The sequence below is a fragment of the Ochotona princeps genome, chromosome 21, assembly GCF_030435755.1.
Source record: "Ochotona princeps isolate mOchPri1 chromosome 21, mOchPri1.hap1, whole genome shotgun sequence".
NCBI lineage: Eukaryota > Metazoa > Chordata > Mammalia > Lagomorpha > Ochotonidae > Ochotona > Ochotona princeps.
Window position 1 is genome coordinate 7,560,628 of NC_080852.1, and position 21,954 is coordinate 7,582,581.

The window sequence follows — 21,954 nt, forward strand, 5'->3', positions numbered from 1 at the left end:
GACCCAGAAGAGGTTCCAGGTTCCTGGCTTCAGATCGGCGCAGCACCAGCCGTTGCGGCTCACTTGGGGAGTGAATCATCAGAGGGAAGCTCTTCCTCTCTGTCTCTCCTCCTCTCTGTATATCTGACTTTGTAATGAAGAATAAATAAATAAATAAATAAATAAACTGACATATATAAAGGAATGCCAATTAAACTCACAGGAGACCTCTCACAGAAAATTCTACAGGCCAAAAGGGAATGGAGCGACATATTTCAGATTCTAAAAGCAAAAAAAAATTATCCGCCCAGGGTAACGTACCCAGCAAAACTTTCTTTTGTCTTTGAAAATGGAATAAAATTCTTCCACAGTAAAGAAAAGTTCAAAGACTATGCCTCTTCCAGACCTGCCCTACAAAGGATAATTAAAGACGTTCTCTTGACAGAGAAAAGGAATAGCACCCAACAAAACCAAAGGCAAATGCGAAGAACATCCCAGTAAAATAACAGAAGACTAAATCAACGAACAACCCACTGCTAAAACGACAGAATCAAATTACCACATATTTGTATTAACCCTGAATGTAAATGGCTTAAACTCATCAATCAAAGGTCAGATTAGTAGACTGGATTAAAAAACAAAATCCATCTATTTGTTGCCTACAGGAGACACATTTCGCCAACAAAGATCAGCAAAAACTATATCTCATGGTTTTTGATGTTTTTTGTTAGTTTCATCTCCACAAAACAATTTCTTCTGATTAAATTCTTCAATGACTCATAGATCATACAGTTACATCATTTTCTTCGAGAAGGTTCTTGATTTTCTTTTTCATTTCTTCAGCAACACATCAGGCATTTGGTAGCATGTTATTTAACTTCTTGCTGTTGTTAATTTTTTTTTTCTTCCTGTTGTTGATTGTTTATGGCTTTTCATTTAAGGGGATGTACAGTAAATGTGTAAGAGACTATCATATCTAATAGTACACTATTTAACTTCATGGCATTGTAAATTTCTAGTTTTCTTCCTGTTGATTTTGTATTGTGGCTTTTCATTTAACGGGATGTACAGTAACTGTGTAATGGAGACTCATATCCAGATGTGAGGATACAATACAGTATGCATTTCTACTTCCAAACAAAGATGGACTCCCACTGAAACTGTTTACTATATCTTGACAGTTAAGATGCTGGACTCTGCCTTTTGTCCATGGACATGTGACTATTTATTAAGAAGAACTATACTATATTAATGATATAGGGGAACTCAGTGAAGGGGGAGGGAATTGGGGAGGGGATAAAGAAAATCCCAGGGTCTATGAAACTGTATCATAAAATGCTAATAGTAAAAAGAAGTAAAATTAAAAAAAAACTTACAAGCTAAAACTACAACATGGTACACGGGAAAAACATATCTCCTTTACAATCTGACCAATCCCCCGCTCCTCCAGTAACAGACTGATCTCAAAGAAAAAGTTACAATTTCCCCCCCTAAAAATGTACTTTGATAATAGACTAGAAACCAGAGCATAAAAATGTGATATTTTAAGCAAAATTCCTAAACTTAAAACAGACAAGTGTGAATTTTAACAAAGTTAACTACACCATCTTGTTTAAAATTCTGTGCTTTGAAACACTCACAATTTAGGACACTAGACATTAAACTTCACCAAACAAAACATATATCTAAATATTAATTCACATTTATTATGTCCACAATGAGCAATATGTGGGACTATCATTCCGCATTCCAAATGGCTAAGTGGAAAATTAAGCACTTCAACTTCTGTTGCACTCTGAAAGTGCAGACACAAGAAACAGCCACACGGGTACTATGGGCAGAGTGTCTTACTGTTGTTTTTAGTGTTTACAAGAAGCTAAAAATGGTTACTAGTTGATGGAATAATTCGAGAAAAATCCTCAAAAAAAATTCTAAATAAAAAATTACTAAACAATAACTTCATTAAATTATTTACCATTTAGAAATAAATACAACCTCAATGACATATACATTCTATACAATTTGGCATAACAGTAAACATAAATAAGAAAATATCATTAAAATATTTCCTGACAATATTTCCACTTTCATAGCTATAGTCTGAAAGTCACTAAACTCAAAAGTAATTCAAGTTTTACTTTTAGACACTGTGAATACTTTAAGGTAAAAATCCATAAATATCATGTCGTTATAAACCTTGAAGTTATTCTAATGGATAATCAATACCACATAACCAGATACAGCAAAAGAAAAACCATTGATGCCTTGTAAAAAATATTTAAAAGAGAGTTAAGTACATACCCATTAAATCCAGTGACAATTTTCAGTATTCTTTCCTTCATTTCATCAAAGGGAATATACTCGACATTAGGGTTGGGAGGACCTCTTGGTTCAGGAGCTGAAGTTCTGAAATCATCCATCACTTTCTCCAGTTTGAAGATAAAATAACCTTTAAATTGCGACCACTGAATCCTATAAACAAAACATTGACAAAACATAAAATCACGTAGCTTTACAACTCTTGAATACAACACACAAATACAGACAATCTACTCTGAGATGAGACTAAGAAGAAATGTGCAGTACCATGCACAATTAGTATGACGCCAAGTGCCAAGCAGATTCCAAGGAACCCCCCACGCCTCTGACATCAAAATCCCACTCTTAAAATGCTCTACACTCTGCAGGCATACAAGATGCTCGGACTGAGTAATTTCAAAACACGATTGTTTCACTTGTGGTCCTATAAGAAAGCTAATCAGAAAGGTGTTACTCCTCCACTATGTCAGGCCAGAAATAAACTTGAATTTTAAGACTTTTAATGTCCAAAGCTATAAAGCTTTTAGCAGACTAGTAATATCTGTTGTCTTTTAACTATCAAACAACAAAAGCAACTTTTGTCTTTACCCAGTGAATAAGTTTAAAGTTAGGATATATGTTCTGTGAAGCCTACACTGTTGACACCCCATCTGGGCACCAGTTCGTCTCCCAGCTGTTGTCTCTGATCCAGTAGGAGGCCTGACTGGGAAGAAGCTGCTGCTCCTGGCTTCAGCATGGCCCAACCTTGGTCAAGGCAAACATTTGAGGAGATAGGCAGTGGGTGGAGCCTCAAAGTAACTGCCTTTAAAATAAATAATTTAAAAAAAAAAAAAAGGAAGCAGCAGCAGCTGACTTACTGGGATGGAATTTGGATCTATTCATACCTTCATAGCTTCATTTCTTTAAAAAAAAAAGTGTAAACAAACCCTGCAGCCTTCTTGTCTTACATTTTACCACCAACATATGAGAAATTGTGTGCTGACTAAATCCCAGGAGCCCCAAAAGTCAGGATGTCAACCGATCACCCAGGCAGGCAGTATGGCAGCACTACCGCAGGCAGTGACAGATGAACCTCTTTTACAGACTGACGACTTACAATGGCACAGAGAAGGAGTGGTAACCTGCAGTCACCCAGTCATCCCACCCAGCGAGTCCACAGGCAGTCCCAAGGGGAGTAGTTCTCAAGTTGTGGTCCACAGAAATAAGAGCAGACTTTTTCACACTGCTGACAGGTCAAATGACGGTACGAAAGTAAAGGTAAAGCTGAGAGCATTTTAACATGAATCAAAACAGTAGCAGCAAATTGTATTCTTTTTTTCTTTTTTTTTTTAAAGATTTATTTTATTTTTATTACAAAGTCAGATATACTGAGAGGAGGAGAGATAGAGAGGAAGTGGAGCTGCCGGGATTAGAACCAGCAGCCATATGGGATTAAGGCAAGGACCTTAGCCACTAGGCCACGCTGCCAAGCCCGCAAATTGTATTCTTATAGGGGTCAATTACCTGATCTTTATCACTCCAAAACCAATCTTTAAAGTCTGCTTTACTCAAAGTGCAACAATTAAATAAAAATCACTAATTTCACTGAATCTCAAAACTTGATTACATCTTCTCACGACTGGGCATACTCTCACCTGAATACTGTCATCCACTTAAAAAACTACCAGCCATCTTTCATAGAATATTCTTTCTGTCTGAAAGAACTGCCATGCAACTACTACTTGTGCAATCTAAGAGAACTGTGAAAGCCACTTTCTGGAACACAATGTAGTAGACTACCAATTCAGCAGAAGCAGCTGATTCATGTTTATTATCAACGACAAATCTACACTTCCAAGCAAAGAACAAAAACTATGGGAAATTTTTTCTTCACTGTGGGATAGGCAGTTTCCTGTAAAATTCCCAAAATATTTTTAAAGCCATCAATGTCAAAAGTATAAAGTGACAGTGAAAGATGAACATAGTAAGTAAAATCAAGTGAATCAAAATGTCATTCTTTAATATATCAAAGGACACTATCAACAGATTGAAAACTCAGAATTAGAAAATGTATCTAAAAATCTAAAAATCTTCTATCGATATCCAAAATTTATAAATGGGCAAAGGACCTAAGTAGATATTTTTCCAAGGACATATCAAAATGGCCTGTAAGTATACGGAAAAGATGCTCAAGATCACTGATCTTAGGAAAATATAAATCAAAACCACACAGAATGAGGAGCAGAGTCTCATCTAGTAATGCCTGTGTTCCACTTGTGGCTTTCCAACTCCAGGCTCTAGCCAACAGACGCTGGCAGGTGGGAGTGGAGGGCTCTTGGGAGATCTGCATTAAGCTTCCGGTCCCGCACAGCCCTGGTTACTGTGCACATGAAACAAAACCACAAGATGGGAGTGCTCTGCCTCAGTCACTGCCTCCTGAATAAATTTTAAAAACAAACACCAAAAGGTAAAAAGACCTCAAATATTCACCAACTGAAGAACAGAGAAAGTGCGCTATGCGCACACAAAAGGGTGTAGATAATTTTCTCAGCTTTTAAGAGAAAACTGATAAGTTAATACATGGATTAGCTTTGAAGACATGAGAAAGTGAAATACGCCAGACACAGAAAAAGCAAGTACACTATTCTTCCACTCATGAGGTTATCTAGAGTTGTCACCTTCAGAGACAAAAAGTAAACCAGCAGCTGGCGGCGGCAACAGGATGCAGACGTGAGCAATTACTACCGCAGTTTGTTATGGAAATGGCTGGAACTAGTGGCAGTGCAACACGGTGAATATCTTAGCCTCAGTGAATCCTATATAGTTTAAATGATAAAGTTTGTACCACCATAAAAAAAGTTCTGCAAAAATGTTGAATTGACATTTTTCCAGAGAAGCTAACACAAATGAGCAAATAAGCAATTGAAAAGATAGTATCCATTAGGTAAAGGCAAACCAGACCATAATGGGATTCCAATTTCAGCCACACTAAGGTAGCTATTATAAAAAATATGAATAAAAAATGCTGATGATGGGCTAGGAAATTGGAAACCATACACCACTGACAATAATATGTAAGTTGCTTTGGAAAATAACTAGGTAATCCTCTCAAAAGGTTAATGTGATGCAACAAATTATATTCTTTAATTGAATGAATTATGTGGTTACATAAACTTTATCACTACTAAAAACCTAGTAGGGCCAAGCACAGTAGACTAGCGGTTAAAGCCCCCACCCTGCACGCCCAGGGTGTCATATGGGTGCTTGTTCCTGTCCCACCTGTTCCACCTCTCGTCCAGTTCCCTGCATGTGGCCTGGGAAAGCAGTAGAAAATGGCCCGCCCATAGTCTTGGGACCATGCACCTGCCTGGGAGACCTGGAAGTGAAGCAGCCAGGACACAAGCTGGTTCCCGTATGGGAAATCAGAACTTGCAAAGTGAGGAATTAGCCACTGAGCCATCACAATGGCCCTGAAAATGCGAAACATTGTCTAGATTAGAATCAATTTTATATGGGATTAATTTCTCCACATAGTTCCCCCCCTCCAAAAAAATGCTCAAGAATTTGCTGCTTTCCTAAATTTAACTCAAGAATTTACTGCAATTTGGGCCCATTGACACCAGCATCCCACATGGGCGCCAGTCTGAATCTCAGCTGCTCCACTTACAATCCAGAAGCAATGGCGGCCAGTCCAGGTCCCCAAGTCCCTACACCCACATGGGGGACCCAGAAGGATCTCCTAACTCCTTCCTTCAAATCAGCTCAGCTCCAAGACATATAGCCTTTTGGGGAGTGAACCAGCAGATGCAAGATTTCCCTAACTCTGCCTTTTGAATAAAAATTTAAAAAATAAATCTTTTTTTTTAAAAAAGGGTCTATTTCTCCCTTTCCCAGTCTATTCTAGAATTTAGTGGTCATGGCCATCACCTCAACTGGTTGCTTCCTCCTGTCACAAATTACACGCAAAGCAAACTTGATTGATTGGCCTCACTGTGTTCTACACAAAACTGTGCTGAGATACTCATAAAGAGCCCACAGGAGAGCTCTAACACTGAGAGCTGCTCCAAGGGACAGCAGGTATTGTGCCATTTGTAAACATCAGAAGGGAGCAGGAAAAGAATGAAGGAATGGGCCCGGCAGCGTGGCCTAGCAGCTAAACTCCTCGCCTTGAAAGCCCCGGGATCCCATATGGGCGCCAGTTCGAATCCCGGCAGCTCCACTTCCCATCCAGCTCCCTGCTTGTGGCCTGGGAAAGCAGTTGAGGATGGCCCAAAGCTTTGGGACCCTGCACCCGCGTGGGAGACCTGGAAGAGGTTCCAGGTTCCTGGCTTCGGATCGGCGCGCATCGGCCGTTGCGGCTCACTTGGGGAGTGAATCATCGGACAGATGATCTTCCTCTCTATCTCTTCTCCTCTGTGTATATCTGGCTGTAATAAAATGAATAAATCTTGAGGAATGAAAACAAAATCCTACAGGCTTCATCACTTACAAGTGCTAACAGCCTTACAGAACATTTCATCTTCCAAAACACAGGAGACCCCACCGAGCCAGCAAAATCAGTCTAAGCGATATGGCTGGGGAAAATAAAACGAGTAAATATGATAACTGAATTAAGTGGTAAAGAGAGACAAAAACGACATGTCATATTTTGACACTTTTGCGAGCAAATTTTAAAACAAAAACCTCAGAAAACCTCTCCCAAGAGGGCCCTCCAAAATGAAAGTGAGCCGCAACGGGCCGATGCGCGCCAATCCGAAGCCAGGAACCTGGAACCTCTTTCCGGGTCCCATATGGGATCCCGGGGCGTTCAAGGCGAGGACTTTAGCTGCTAGGCCACGCCGCCGGGCCCTCATTTTGCATTTTCACACATCAGATTTTGCCTAATCAAATTTATCACTCTAAGCGGTATTAAAACATTTTTAACTATACCAATTTGAAATTATCTTTGCGGCGTTAGTATTACAGAGCAGTGAGTTTAGCCACTGCCTGGGACACTAGCATCCCACATGAATCTAGCTGAAGTCCCAGCTGCTCCACTTCAGAACCAGCCCCCTGACAATGCTCCTTCCTGGGAATCAGGGCAGTAAGTGAATGGGCCATGACACTCACGTGGGGGAACCAGATGGATTTCCTAGCTCCTGGCTTTGGTTTGGTCCAGCCCAGTTCTTGGTGAGTGAACCAGCTGAGAAGACATCTCTTAATTCCACTTTTCAAATAAATTTTAAAAACAAAAAAAAAATGCTTCTGGGCCCGGCGGCGTGGCCTAGCGGCTTAAGTCCTCGCCTTGAATGCCCCGGGATCCCATGTGGGCGCCGGTTCTAATCCCGGCAGCTCCACTTCCCATCCAGCTCCCTGCTTGTGGCCTGGGAAGGCAATCGAGGATGGCCCAAAGCTTTGGGACCCTGCACCCGCGTGGGAGACCTGGAAGAGGTTCCAGGTTCCCGGCATCGGATCGGCACGCACCGGCCCATTGCAGCTCACTTGGGGAGTGAAACATCGGATGGAAGATCTTCCTCTCTGTCTCTCCTCCTCTCTGTATATCCAGCTTTCCAATAATAATAAAAAAATATTTAAAAAAAAATGCTTCTATCTGAAGACCATACAGTGCTAGCTCCAAAGCAATGAAGTTCTGACACAAATTCTGCCCTCCCCAAGTGGGTTTTTCAGAACTGGCAAAGATTTGATACCAGTGGGACACACAAAAGGATGTAATCAGAAAAGAAAAGGAAGTTTCCGAAGGTAACACCAGCTTTCACCTACTACTTAGTGTAACCGTGGGTTTCTTTCTGCTAACTTGTACATTGGTGGTCAGGATTCTATATGCCTGAAGTTACTATCCATCTACACACCCACTCATCCCTACTAAAAGCAGCAAAATGAAGTACCAGAAATAGTGTGTTCTAGTTCATGCAGTCACTTGGGGAGTGAATCATCGGACAGAAGATCTTCCTCTCTGTCTCTCCTCCTCTCTGTATATCTGACTTTGTAATAAAATAAATAAATCTAAAAAAAACAAAAAGCAACTGGGTAAAACAGAAATGCAGTTTTGAGGGAGAGGAGCATTCTGAAATGGCATTAGCGGAAAGGACTGACCAGTGAAAAATAGTTTATTGTCACATAGGAGAAAATGCTCTACCCAATTTTCCCTTTTTATCCATTTACAAGACTGCCTGTTTTCTTTTTCAAAATATAAAGAAAATGCTTTAACTGAAAAGCAGTATATACATTTCTGCACTTATGTAAATTGCAATTCTTGATGCTAGAAGACATTTACATAAATGCACTTACTCCAAAGAATCTTCCTCTCCACCAGGATTTCCAATCCATAGTCTTGCTACTTTTTACTGCCCAGCACCCCTTTGGTATTCCCTCTCCCTTCAGCATACAGTTTAGACTGTAATAATTTTTCATAATCACAACCATTTCCCAACATGCACCTGATCTCTGGTCCATCTCAGGCTTTCCTGGTGAAATCCAATTTCCACTAAATCCTTGCCTACATACAAACCGGGAAGGGAAATGAAGTCAAAGAAAAATGCACCACACTGGATGGCTTCAAGCACACTACTAACGCTGCCAAAAAATTTCAGACTTCCCTAGTCTATTTACTCTGATTTGTGCTCATCTTGTAATTCTTCCTCAGTCTAAACACTAAATGACCTAGCTTCCTGTTTCAAACTATAACAGAGGGAATTTCCAGAGTCTTACCAATTACCCACTAGCATACACATGTACACCCACACTGAATTTCCAACGCTATCACAGATGAACTGTCCATGCATCCATCTCCTTACATGCCACAACTGTTAACCTACTCAACAGCACCACTTGAGTAATGCTTGCTACCCTTCATCCTACCAAAGCATCCGCATCAGCTTTGTTCCCACCCCACACATGCTATTTCTCCCACCTTAAAAAAATCTCACTAAGGCAGACATGGCAACACAGCATATAAAACCTCTGCCTGCTATGCCACTGGACATAGTTTCGAATCCCAGCTGTCCCATATGGGTACTTTTTCGTGTCCAGCTGCTCCACTTCTGATCAAGCTCACTGCTTCTGGCATGGGAAAAACAGTGAGGCTCGCTCAAGTCCTTGTGCCCCTGCCCCCATGTGGCAGACCCAGAGGAAGCTCCTGGCTCTGGATGTACCCATTTGAGGAGGAAACCAGAGGATGAATGAGCTGTCTTCCTTCTCTCTACAGCTCTGCCTTTCTAATAGAAATAAACCAATCTTTTTTTTTTAAATATTTATTTATTTTATTACAGTCAGATATACAGAGAGGAGGAGAGACAGAGAGGAAGATCTTCCGTCTGATGACTCACTCCCCAAGTGAGCCGCAATGGCCGGTGCGCGCCGATCCGAAGCCAGGAACCTGGAACCTCTTTCAGGTCTCCCACGCGGGTGCAGGGTCCCAAAGCTTTGGGCCATCCTCGATTGCCTTCCCAGGCCACAAGCAGGGAGCTGGATGGGAAGTGGAGCTGCTGGGATTAGAACCGGCGCCCACATGGGATCCCGGGGCGTTCAAGGCGAGGACTTTAGCCACTAGGCCACGCCGCCGGGCCCCAAATAAACCAATCTTAAGAACTTGCCTTCCTAGTTGTCGCATCATCTATTTGCTATCCTTACAATAAAATTCCTATGAAGAGCTCCCTCCCATCTCTGGAATCCATTCCAAACAAGCTTCCATTCCCATCACTAAAGCCAACTTGCCTTCATCCAGGTCCCCAATGATCTCCACATTGTTAACTGTACCTAATGTTAAGTGGCCTATCACTTCTCAATTATCTTTCTGGATTTTATCAGACCCCACTCTTTGGTCTTTCTCACTCATTTTCATTTTCAGGCTTCCCACACTGCTTCAAGGAGGAGTACTATCCCTTCTATTCCTTCTCTATAAACATGTGGCGACTCTGTCCAGCTCTTGAGATTCTAATACTATGCATATGCCAACTGCCATCTTCTTATCTCTAGATTCATCCATCTGACTACTTAATCCACGTCTCCCCAATACTTGGCATGTCCAAAAATGAACTGATGTTCCCCATAAGCGTTCCTCCCTCAGCCCACTCAAGTACAGTGAATCTCCACCCTGGCAGCTAAGTAGACCAAATCCTGAGTCACCACTGACTCCTTTCTCTCCCCCACCACACCCAGTGTCGGGAAACTTGGTCATGTTACCTTCAAGCATAAACAGAGCATGACACTCTTCCTACCTCCCCTTCCCACTTAGTCCTCCAAACCACAATTACCTCAGGTTATCTCTTAACTCCTGGTTTTGGCGAGTGCGTGCATGCGTGTGTCTGTCCAATGCTGTTCTCTGCATCGCATATGGCAGCACCAGTTCCAGTCCTGACTGTTGTTCTTCCCTCTGGCTTGGGAGGACAGCAGAGGACAGAATGACCCAGTACTTGTGTCCCTGCCACCATGTGGGGGAGCCTAATAGTGCTGTGGATTCCTGGCTTCTAACCGGATCAATCTTACCTATTGAGACCATTCAAAGAGTCAGCCACCTGATAGAATATACATCAACCTCTCTCTACCTTGCAAATAAGCTAAGTATTGTTTAAAATAACAGCACCTGCTTTAGCTTACTGTAAAACATCTTTCTCGCACAGCCAATTCAGAGAATAATTATTCCTTCAGTGCACTGCTGCTTGTCTGCTTAAAATTTTTTTTTAGAGATTTATTTTATTTTTATTACAAAGTCAGACATACTGAGAGGAGGAGAGATAGAGAGGAAGTGGAGCTGCCGGGATTAGAACCAGTGGCCATATGGGATCAAGGCGAGGACCTTAGCCACTAGGCCACGCTGCCAAGCCCCATGTCTGCTTAAAATTTTGTGATAGCTTCAGATTTCACTCAGTACAACCACAGTCCCCAAGGCCCAAACTGCCTTCTATGAGCTATCCTCCACTCCCTTCATCAGACTGTCCTTACTCAGTCTACACTCAGAAGTCTAGCATTCCGTGAAAGTTACAAGCACTCTTCTGAAGCACTGGAAGATTTTTCTGCATGGAATCCTTGCCTGAAAAAAACACAGGATTTATTTATTTCAAAGTCAGAGTTGCAGAGAAAGGGAGACAATGAGATCTTCCATCTGCTGATTCACTCCCCAAGTGACTACAATGGCCAGAGTTAAATCCAGGCACTTTTTCCAGGTCTCTCACGTGCGCAGAAGGGCCCAAGCATTTGGGCCATCTACTGCTGCTGATTTTCCCAGGCCACTATCAAAGAGTGGGATGAAGTTCAGTGTTAAGTTAGGTTGCCAAGCCACAAATCAGCTCTATACAGGAGTATCACAGGTGGCAGCTTTACCCACTACACCACAGCCACTGGTCTGGAACGCTCCTCTAGATACTAACACTTCTTAAGTCTTGATGAAACCTCTTTCAAAGTCAGGTTTGCTTTGACCATTTTATTTTAAATCACAAGTTACTATCATTTTTTTCTTATTTGCACTGCTTCTAGAATCTAGTGGCTTAATCATTTATTTACCATATTTATTGTCTGTTCATGTACTAGTTTAACCAATATGGTTAAACACAAACACCCAGGAGAGTATCTTGCAAGCAGTAGACACTAAGTTACCACCTGATAACTAAATCTCCTAAAGCCTACTTGGTGAGAATAACATACACAACCAACTGATAGAAGAAAATAATCGGGAAAATGTCACTTTCCAAGATACGGAATTAGTATATTCTTAAATGCCTCAGCATTTAATGAGAATAGATTTATACTTGAACTACAATGCTACATATAAGGTTATAAACACATATCCACAAAAGCCAGGCACTGTTCTCATACTTTGAACACATTAACTGACTCTGTGGTATCATTTCTCCCCCATCTTATTATTGAGGCAAATTAAAAACAAGTCACCTTCCAATTACTACAGTCAGTTCAGTTAAGTGGCAGAAACAGAATTTCAACCCAGGCATTTTGGCTTCAGGATCGAATCCTTTTTTTAAAAAGATTTTATTTAATAAGTTTATCTTATTATTTCATTTTATTATCATAAAGGCAGATATACAGAGAGAAGGAAATACAGAGAAAGATTTTTTGTCTGCTGGTTCACTCCCCAAGTGGTCACAACGGCTGGAGCTGAGCTGATCCAAAGCCAGGAGCCAGGAGCTTCTTCCAGCTCCCATATTGGATTCTGGTGCGTGCAAGGTAAGGATTTGGCCACTGGGCTATTCGTATCGATAGTCTGAACACACTACCATGTCCAGATGTAGAAATAGCAGGGGGGAAGGTAATGCAAACAAGCATCCTGAAATACTTTGTGGTTGGTAAGACAGACATGAGAAAAACCTAAATGCCTTCTGGGAGTTCACAATCTAAACAAAGATTAGCATTGCAACTATATCCATCTACACACAGGATGAGGACACCTAAGAGTTAAGGAAGGCTTCCTAGAACAGCCCTTAGCAAAGAATTTAGAAGATGAACATAAAAAGGTCTTTGTCACCAAGAGATGGTACAGAAAAGTTGGAAGACAAGCAAAAGTGACAACTACAGCATTTCAAGTTTAGCAAAGAAGAAAAATATAGGGAGCAAGTGGGGGAACAGTAAGATTAGCTAGACACACAGCAATCATAATAACATTTTCACAGATCTTGAGTTTTAACTTGGGCAAAGAAAGGAATTCATGCTGCATGAAGATTTTAATAATGGGAAAAATCCATTTACATTGCAGCATGGTAACTGGTAAGAGCATAGATTACACAGACTAGGAACAGCAAGTAAAACTGCAGTTAGCGAAGTCTTTCAGAGAACATCACATAGAAATTTTAAGCAAGATGACAATGACAAATCATGTCTACAGAACCACAACCCAGACTTCTACAAATCTTCATGCCCATTCCTACTAAAGCTGTACTATCACCATTTCTTGGTTTCCTCTATGCTACATAATCTAAAAGCCTCCAGAGTGATTTTTCTAACTACCCCAAACTACACTTTCATTTGTCCATGGCAAAGCTCGATTTGTTTTTCTCTGCTTAAAATCTTAGTAGCTTCCATATATTAGATACTTTCCGATCTATTTCAGATCTTCCTCCACAGTCCTACGCTTGTTCCAGACTATTCCAGGCTCACTACCCCTGAGCTGAAGCATCACTGTGCCGCCAAGCCACTCATCCTCCTAGCGAGAAATCGGTATTTTAACTTACTGCTCTCAAAGCACTTTGTTCACTGCATTCTTGAAACAAGCATTTTATTCCGCCCAGAAAAATCAGGTTCCATGATGGTGAAACTTATGCACAAGCACTCCACTTCTCTTTTAGGAATAAATGGTGGTGTTAATAGAAACACACTGACACTAACTTAGCAGACACTGCATTCTAAAGAAACACAAGCAGTTCAGGAATTCAATAGATCCACAGAAAAATGAATTTAAAAGAAATGCTGGGGCTTGGGCCTGATTGCCTAGTGGCTAGATGTTCACCTTGCAAGCACCTGGATCCCATACAGGAGCTAGCTGCTATCCCAGCTGCTCCACTTCCCATCCAGCTCCCTGCTTGTGGCCTGGGAAAGAAGCGAGGATGGCCCAAAGCCTTGGGACACTGCACCTGTGTGGGAGACCTGGAAGAAGCTCCTGGCTCCTGGCTTCGGATCAGCTCAACTTAACTTGGCTGATGTGGCTGATGTGACTACCTGGGGAGTGACCCAGCGGATGGAAGCGTTTTATGTCTCTCCTCTCTGTAAATCTATCTTTCCATTAAAATAAATAAATCTTAAAAAAAAAATTTTTTTTCTTTAGTTTGCTATCAAAAGGGCTGATACTCTATAGTGACTTCTTTAGGTATTTCACATTTCTACTTGAGATTATTCATTTTTTTTCGTGGGGTTGGGGGGCAGGTGCTATAGGCTGAGAAACAGAGCTAACACTGGAGGCACACCCCATATGCCCTTTCTAAGAAAGTGGGTACCCCATGTTAGGGAACCAGTTCATTATCATGTCTTGCCATCAACATAAAAGTAACACCAATTCATCACATAGGTAAAACCTACTGCAGTTGTTGTCTCAAACTATCGAGAAAATTAGGATCACAGGTCATACCAGTAAGAAGTTATGCTCTTAAGGATCTACATAAATTTTGTATTTTTTTAAAATTTATTATTTGAACAACAGTGTTACAGGGAGTGTGGAGGGACAGAAATCAGAAACAGCGAGTGAGAAAGAAAAGCACAATATATGTCATCTGAAAGCAGACTAGTACCCCTATAAAAAAGACCAAAATAAACAGCCATCATATAGAAGCCCCTTTAACATGTAGACTGTGAAATACAAATATTTTACTTTTAGCTGAGTTATTTTGCCATACCTCTCAGAAACATGCACTAGTGCAAAATTACAAAAGATCACTTACGTTTTTTCGAACTCCAAATTCTTCTACATCAAGCATTTTTTGTTTCATCACTTGTAAATGGAAATAGAGCCAACCACCTCTGAATATTACAAAAGACCTCTAACATTCTTTGAATTCCAAATTTGTCTACATAATTTTTTTTCAGTTTTATCATTCATAAATAGAAATATTACTACCCATCTCTGAATACTGCTGCCAAGGACAAGATTTCTAATTGGGAGTAAAATATCTAATGTATATATTAAAGAAAGCTATCATTCACCCACCTATTCATTTGCAAATTTTTTTGGTTGTGAAGAAAATTGCAACTACTAGGTACTTTTTGCCACTGCAAAACAATCGAGATTACAAATATTAGCAGCCAACACCGTAGTTCAATAGGCTAATACTCCACTTTACGTGCTGGTACCCCATATATGTGCAGTTCAAGCCCTGGCTGCTCCACTTCCCAACCAACTCCCTGCTATGACCTGTGAAAACAGCAGAGAATGGCCCAAGTCCATGGGACCCTGCATCCACGTGAGGGACCCAGAAACAGCTGTTGGCTCCTGGCTTCAAGCTGATTCAGGTCTGGTCGCTGCAGCCATTTGGGTAGTTAACCAGCAGGTGAAAGATCTCTCTCCTCTGTCTCTCCTCTCTGTAAATCTGCCTCTCAAAGAAAAATAAAATCTTAAAAACAAAACAAAACCTTAAAGTCCATCAATCATGTATCTTACTGATCACTACACTTAACCTCTCCACATTTGCCACAAGCCCTCTCATACTATGACCTCAGTGTGTTTATGCAGACTCCAGGAAAAAAGGATGACCAGATGGGTACATGGGGTGAGGCCTAAGCAAGCAACTTGAAAGGAATCTGAGTTAATGGTGATAACACAGTCTGACACAAAAGCACAGCCCCAAATTGTTATGGTAGTTTTAAAAAGAATTTTGAGACTTTTACAGCAAGGAAGGAAAAGACAACAACTGAGTAGGGGGCAAAGTACATAAAGCTTGAGAAAGAGAGAATCCGCAAGACTGAATGCCTGAGCCTCAACCTAATTCCATCATTCACCAGCTGTACAATCCCACACAAATAACGCAGGCTAAGTCTCAATAGCTACATCTTTTAAAAGGAGAGCTTATGAGAGTACGGAAAAGATGACATATATAACACTTGATAATGCCTCGCACAAAATACATGTTCATTAAATATTTTCCTCTTAGGAAAAGGACCAACAATCCAAAGCAGAAATTTCTGTGTGGAATTTAGTCCATTAAAGACCAACACAAATCACATAATTTAAAAATGATTCAGAGGTTCTTAACTAAATAGGACTGCCGAGAAGCACCTCATAAAACACAAGAATAAGGCATGGCCCTGTGGAATACTAGGCTAAGGTTTCACCCACTGTGCTGGTACCCCTTACGGGTCCCGGTTCGGGCATAGCCACGCCACTTCCAATCCAGCTCTCTGCTTAGGATCTGGGAAATAAGCAGAAGATGTTCCAAGGCCTTGGGCCCCTGAACCCATATCAGAAACTCAGAAGAAGCTCCTGACTCCTGGTTTCAGACTGGCTCAGCTCTGGCCACGAACCAATGGACGGAACGCTCTCTGTTTCTCCTCCTCACTGTAATAACTCCCCCTTTCAAATGAAACAAATCTCTAAATGAATCAGTAAATAAATCCTAACAGAAAGATTAACAAAATGGTCAAAAACAGAAGGCCATAACCCCTGAAGGGAGCCTAGACAAAGACGAGGGAGATGGAAACAAAAACCATACAGCCTCCGAGGGTCCTGCCCAGTGCACAGACGCCTGAGTCAGACATGCTTTACAGGAACAGAGCGCGGGGAGTGGCACAAGTGGAGTCTTTTCAAGTACAAGGAATGGGTAGCTCACTCAGGAATACAAAGCTGGATGAGACTTGGGAACTACTTGGCCTAGACAGAAACCACTGTATCAAGTCAATCTACTGAATCTTAAGACTTCATTTTCAGGAAGCTGCCAAACTTTTAGGTATCAAAATGGGTAGTACATATTATTTTTCTTTTCTTACTGCAATGTATAAACAATGTAACCTGAGATTTGTTGAATGCCTTTATTTCACAAAGACTTTGTGAATTATGTGCTGTCACCCACATTTTCCCTTGGCAGGCAGAAGACAACTTGGGTAACTGATTCCATTACACCCATTCAAATAGATTATAATCAAAGACCTTTAACCAGGAGCATCTCTTAAGTTAGACTCAAACAAATGATAGGCACAGAAGGGACCAAACACAAGTACAACTGGTTCCTCCTTCTACCACAAGGTTCTTTCCTCTACCAGTAAGGCTGTTCCATTTTCCTTGAAAACAAAAACACCCTACTTCCATTACCACATATATAACTTCCCTTTTTAAAAAAATTATTTAAATGCAGAGTAACAAAGAGAAAGAGACTGAGACTGGAATTTTAATCTTCCATCCACTACTTCACTCCCCAAACGGTGGCAAGAGGCAGATCATAACCTGTGGCAGGTCAAAACCAGGAGCCATGAACTCCATCCACTGGCTTTTCAGGTGCATCTGCAGTAAACTGCCAGGACCTGCTGACATCCCAAAAGGTAGCTTCATCTGCTGGACCATATTTCTCACAACCAACCAGGGCACTGCATAATTTTGCTTGATTATAACTCTCACTTTGCGTCAATGACGCAAGTCTTCGATATGTAACAGGCAATAGGTAATGCTCTCACAGGCACGTGTCCTACACTGATGTTGTCATGAAGTCCACTGCCATTGATACTGATACTTACTGCAGCCTGGTGGACACACACGTGAACTCACTCATCCCAGTGTAGTACCAGAAATGTACAAAACCTGCAGTCTACAGCGCAAAGGGAGAGCACAGCAATGTGGCCCATCATTCTGTATCTTCTTACTACTGAGACTGACTGAAGCAGGAAGATGCTTTTGACAGGCTTCCAGGAACAGTCCATAAGCATTATGAACCCATGTGTTCATTGGCAGACACACAGCAGATTTCTGTATACAGATTAAAACCACACTTGTGCATACAGGCAACTGGAAAACCTTTCCAGGGCTTGAGTGAGCTTATCTGTATCACTGATCGGTCTTTATCACCCAAATCCTGAGAAGTGACACAATTTTTTCTTACTACCGTCTCCAAATCAGTCAAATGACTACCAGTTAACCCCTTCATTATCACTAGATACTAATATCAGCTAATTTCACCATGCCCCATTCCCAACCCTTAATCACTGCTATACAGAATTAATACTCCCAGACGAGTGTGGCAATATGAACTTGGAGACCCAGGCCCTCATCGCCAAGGAAACTGACACAGTAATTTGTTTTTCAGGAGCTCCCACTTGGGAGGACTCTTACTACACACCAATCACTATGCTAAGCACTTTATTTGTATAAACTCATTTAATCTCCACAACATTCCTCAAAGTAGTTTACTTTATTATCCATATTTTACATACCAGGAAATTAAATATGACAAAGCAGTTCACATGTGAGTGGATGAAGTGAGAATTCAAACCCATATTCTTGTGCTCTCTAGTCTCAAGCCACAACTTGTTTACTGTTTGAGTAAATTTCTTTATTACACTCTGCACACAACACCAAATTCTAACTTTCACTTTCCCCCTAAACTCTACTACATATGTACCTTACTCTAATTCTCAGCTGAGGCAATTTACAAGGTAAAACTCTACTTTTCAAGTGAAGAAACAGCTCACAGATACTTTCACACACAGAAGCATGTAAGCTAAATTCAAAATCCAAGTCACACTTCTTTCAAGATACAAATTATTACTCTATCACACACTAAACATTAAATCAGTGAACTTGTTACCTACTAGCAAAAATGGGGGCTGAACATGGAAACCATGAGCTTACTAGAGTACCTAAGAGAATGAAGACTAGGGCCCGGCGGCGTGGCCTAGTGGCTAAAGCCCTCGCCTTGAATGCCCCGGGATCCCATATGGGTGCCGGTTCTAAACCCGGCAGCTCACTTCCCATCCAGCTCCCTGCTTGTGGCCTGGGAAAGCAGTCGAGGATGGCCCAAAGCTTTGGGACCCTGCACCCGCATGGGAGACCCGGAAGAGGTTCCAGGTTCCTGGTTCCCGGCTTCGGATGGGCGCAGCACCGGCCCGTTGCGGCTCACTTGGGGAGTGAATCATCGGACGGAAGATCTTCCTCTCTGTCTCTCCTCCTCTCTGTATATCTGACTTTGTAATAAAATAAATAAATCTAAAAAAAAAAAAAAAAGAATAAAGACTAGCAAAATTAACTCATAAGAAACAAACCTGGCATGCCTAGCTTCCAAGGCACCATTCTATATACACTATGCATCTAGTGTGAACAAAACATGACACTATAATATACATATCCACACTTAAATCACTGCACTTCCAAAATATTCAGAAGCTAAAGTATATATGTTCAACTAATATTTACTAAAAGAATCAGCTTCTTTTAATGTGCCATACCACTCTGAAAATAGGTTTTTTAGATTGCACCTAGGTCATTATTACACACATTATAAATACTAATATAGCTACAATAAAACCAGTGGCTAATGAATTCATTGTTTGTAATGAAGCAACATCTCTCAAGACTAAAATAGATTAGGAGGGGCCTGGCATCCATTGCTCAATGGCTAAATTCTCCCCTTGCACATGGGTACCAATTCATGTCCCAGCTGCTCCATTTCCAATCCAGCTCCCTGCTTGTGGCCCAGGAAAGCAGTCAAAGATGACTCAAAGCCTTGGGAGCCTGCACCTATGTGGGAGTCCCGGAAGAAGCTCCTGGCTGCTGGCTGTGGATCAGCTCAGCTCCAGCTGTTGCAGCTATTTGGGGGTTGAACAAGCAGAAGATCTTGTCTATCTCTCCTCTCCATAAATCCAGTAAAAATGAATTTTTAAAAATAAACAAATTAGGAGGCATGTGCCTAACCTTAGAGACTGCAATGTCAGCTGAAGTGCCCATATGCCCTATCAGAGTGCCTGTGCTGAGCCCCTCCTCACCCAGGGGGCCAGCTTCCTGCTCAGGTAATGGGATCTCTGCCACCTGCCTGTGCAGTCATTCCTCAGCCTCCCACGGTTAGGACCTTTAGGAGCACACTGGCTGAAGCCTTCTTTTGCTCAGACCCTGATAACGAACAGGTCATTGTATGAAGACCATTTTGTCTTAAATTATTTTAAGGATTTGTGGGATCATGTTTTCAAGCTAGCAGCACTGGAAATGTTTACCATTTTTGGTTGTGCTATTTAAAAAAAAAAATCCGTAGCACTTGTAAGTTCTCACAATACTGCTTTTTAAAATCAACCCCTTTTAAAATATTTTTAAAAAATTGAATAATTCCACACTTTCCACATTTACTTCATCTAAATACATGCATAAGCACACATACGTACTATTTTTTCTTGGAAACAACATTAAAATCACAAAGTGAGGGATTCATGGCTGATAAAACAGGAAAAGAGGAGTATACTGTCATGTACGTGATGTAACTCAGTGAAGGAACATTTAAACAACATTCACACAATTTTTATACTCTATAGGCTAATTTCCTCACTTGAAATATGGAAATCATAAAATGTGGATAGATTATATGCAGGAAATTCAGCATAGTGCTTGCTACGTGCTGAGTAAGTGTTTAGTAATCAATCATTAGTTTATTGTTGGAAACACCTTGAGTCTGTTTTTTCACTCCATGCAGTAAAGTTGCTTGGGTTTGCGTTATTTTAATGTAACAAGAAACTAAAAGCAAGGAATGAAGCTCCTGCCCCTCCCAAGGCCAAAGCTGAGAAGGGTCCACAGCCACAAGACGGCCCTCAGTCACTCACCTTCCGGGGCAGCCCGGCTACCCTGAGAAGAGTGCCCCAGGAGGAACAAGCGTGACCACTGTGCCATCATCAGGTTCCCCCTGACCACAGTCCGCTATGAGGAACACAGAAGACAGCAACACACTGGGGTTCACTGTCAAGGCTAATAAGCACTAGATCAAACAAACCGTGAAGAAGCTCTGTGACAGCAATACAGCCAAAGTCAATACCCCATCAGTCCTGAGGGAGAAGAGCGGCTGCGGGCACTGGCTCCTGATTATAATGCTCTGGATGCTGCCAACGAAATCGGGACCATCTAGTTGCACCCAGCTGCCTGATTCTAAATATATGTGGGTGGTGGGTGGAAGGAAGAAAGGAAGCCAGCACACAAGAAGAGAACACGAGCTCCAAATAAGTAAAGTGGAAGAAGAGCCTGGAGGTTCAGATCACAAGCAGCCACATCCTCTCAGAAGGCACAATCACACTCAGAGTTCCTGACTCCCAGAAAAGTGACTCTGACCACACATCTCTGTCAAAGTTCAGGAGGAGAAATTCCATAAAAAAATGAGTAACAGAAAAATGTAAAATTAAACCCAACAGTTATTATTATTATAACTAACACTCTCACAATAAAAGTCAAAAATAACTTTTGTTCAGAGATAAAAAGTGCAGCATGAAGAGTTAAAAGATACTAGGAAAAAAGAAGATAACTACATCAAAATCACAGAAGCTTAACTTCCAAAACAAGGACTAAGTGCAAAAGCACACACAAATTAAAAATGCAAAAAACCTTTAAGGAAAGAAACTGCTTAAAAATCAAAATCAAATTACATTAAAATGTCTCTTAGAAAGAAGTGAGATGATAAAAAGAACAGAGGTAATAAAGCATTTACGAGCAATGTCACATAAGAAATTTATCTGAAACATGTAAGAACTCCCAAAACCCAACACTAGAAAAACAAGCAACCTACTTTTAAAACGAGCAAAGATGTAAACAATGAAGACATAAAGGTGGTAGAGAAACATGAGAAGATGCGGAAAATCTCATTTGGGAAAATGGAAACTAAAACTGCTACGTATTGGGCCCAGTGTGGTAACCTAGTGGCTAAAGTCATCACCTTGCAAACACAGAATCCCATGTGGGTGCTTGTTCTAATCCCAGCTGCTCCACTTCCCACCTAGCTCCCTGCTGGTGGCCTGGGAAAGCAGAAGAGAACTGCCCAAACCCTTGGGAGCCTGCCCCCAACCCCCCCACCCCCCCACCCCGCCGCCTGTGCAAGACCCGGAAGAGAGGCTCCTGGTTTGGGAACAGCTTAGCACCAGCACATGTGGCTGCTTGGAGAGTGAACCTGCAGACAGAAGATCTCTCTGTATTTCATTCTCTCTGCAGATCTACCTTTCCAACAAAAATAAATCTTTTTAAAAATAAATAAATAAAAAGCAAGTCTTTAAAAAATAGAGTACATATGAGCAGAATAG

General features: G+C 41.3%; 1 protein-coding gene across 2 annotated transcripts in view; it reads right to left on the reverse strand.

Annotated features, from left to right (window-relative positions):
• PPP4R2 (protein phosphatase 4 regulatory subunit 2) overlaps window positions 1-21,954 on the reverse strand; it is a 47,615-nt gene that overhangs the window by 15,282 nt on the left and 10,379 nt on the right. For both annotated transcript variants that reach the window (XM_058678500.1, XM_058678499.1), the window contains exon 3: window positions 2,281-2,451. In XM_058678500.1, the coding sequence (XP_058534483.1) occupies window positions 2,281-2,451 (171 nt within the window). The remainder of the gene's footprint in view (window positions 1-2,280; window positions 2,452-21,954) is intronic.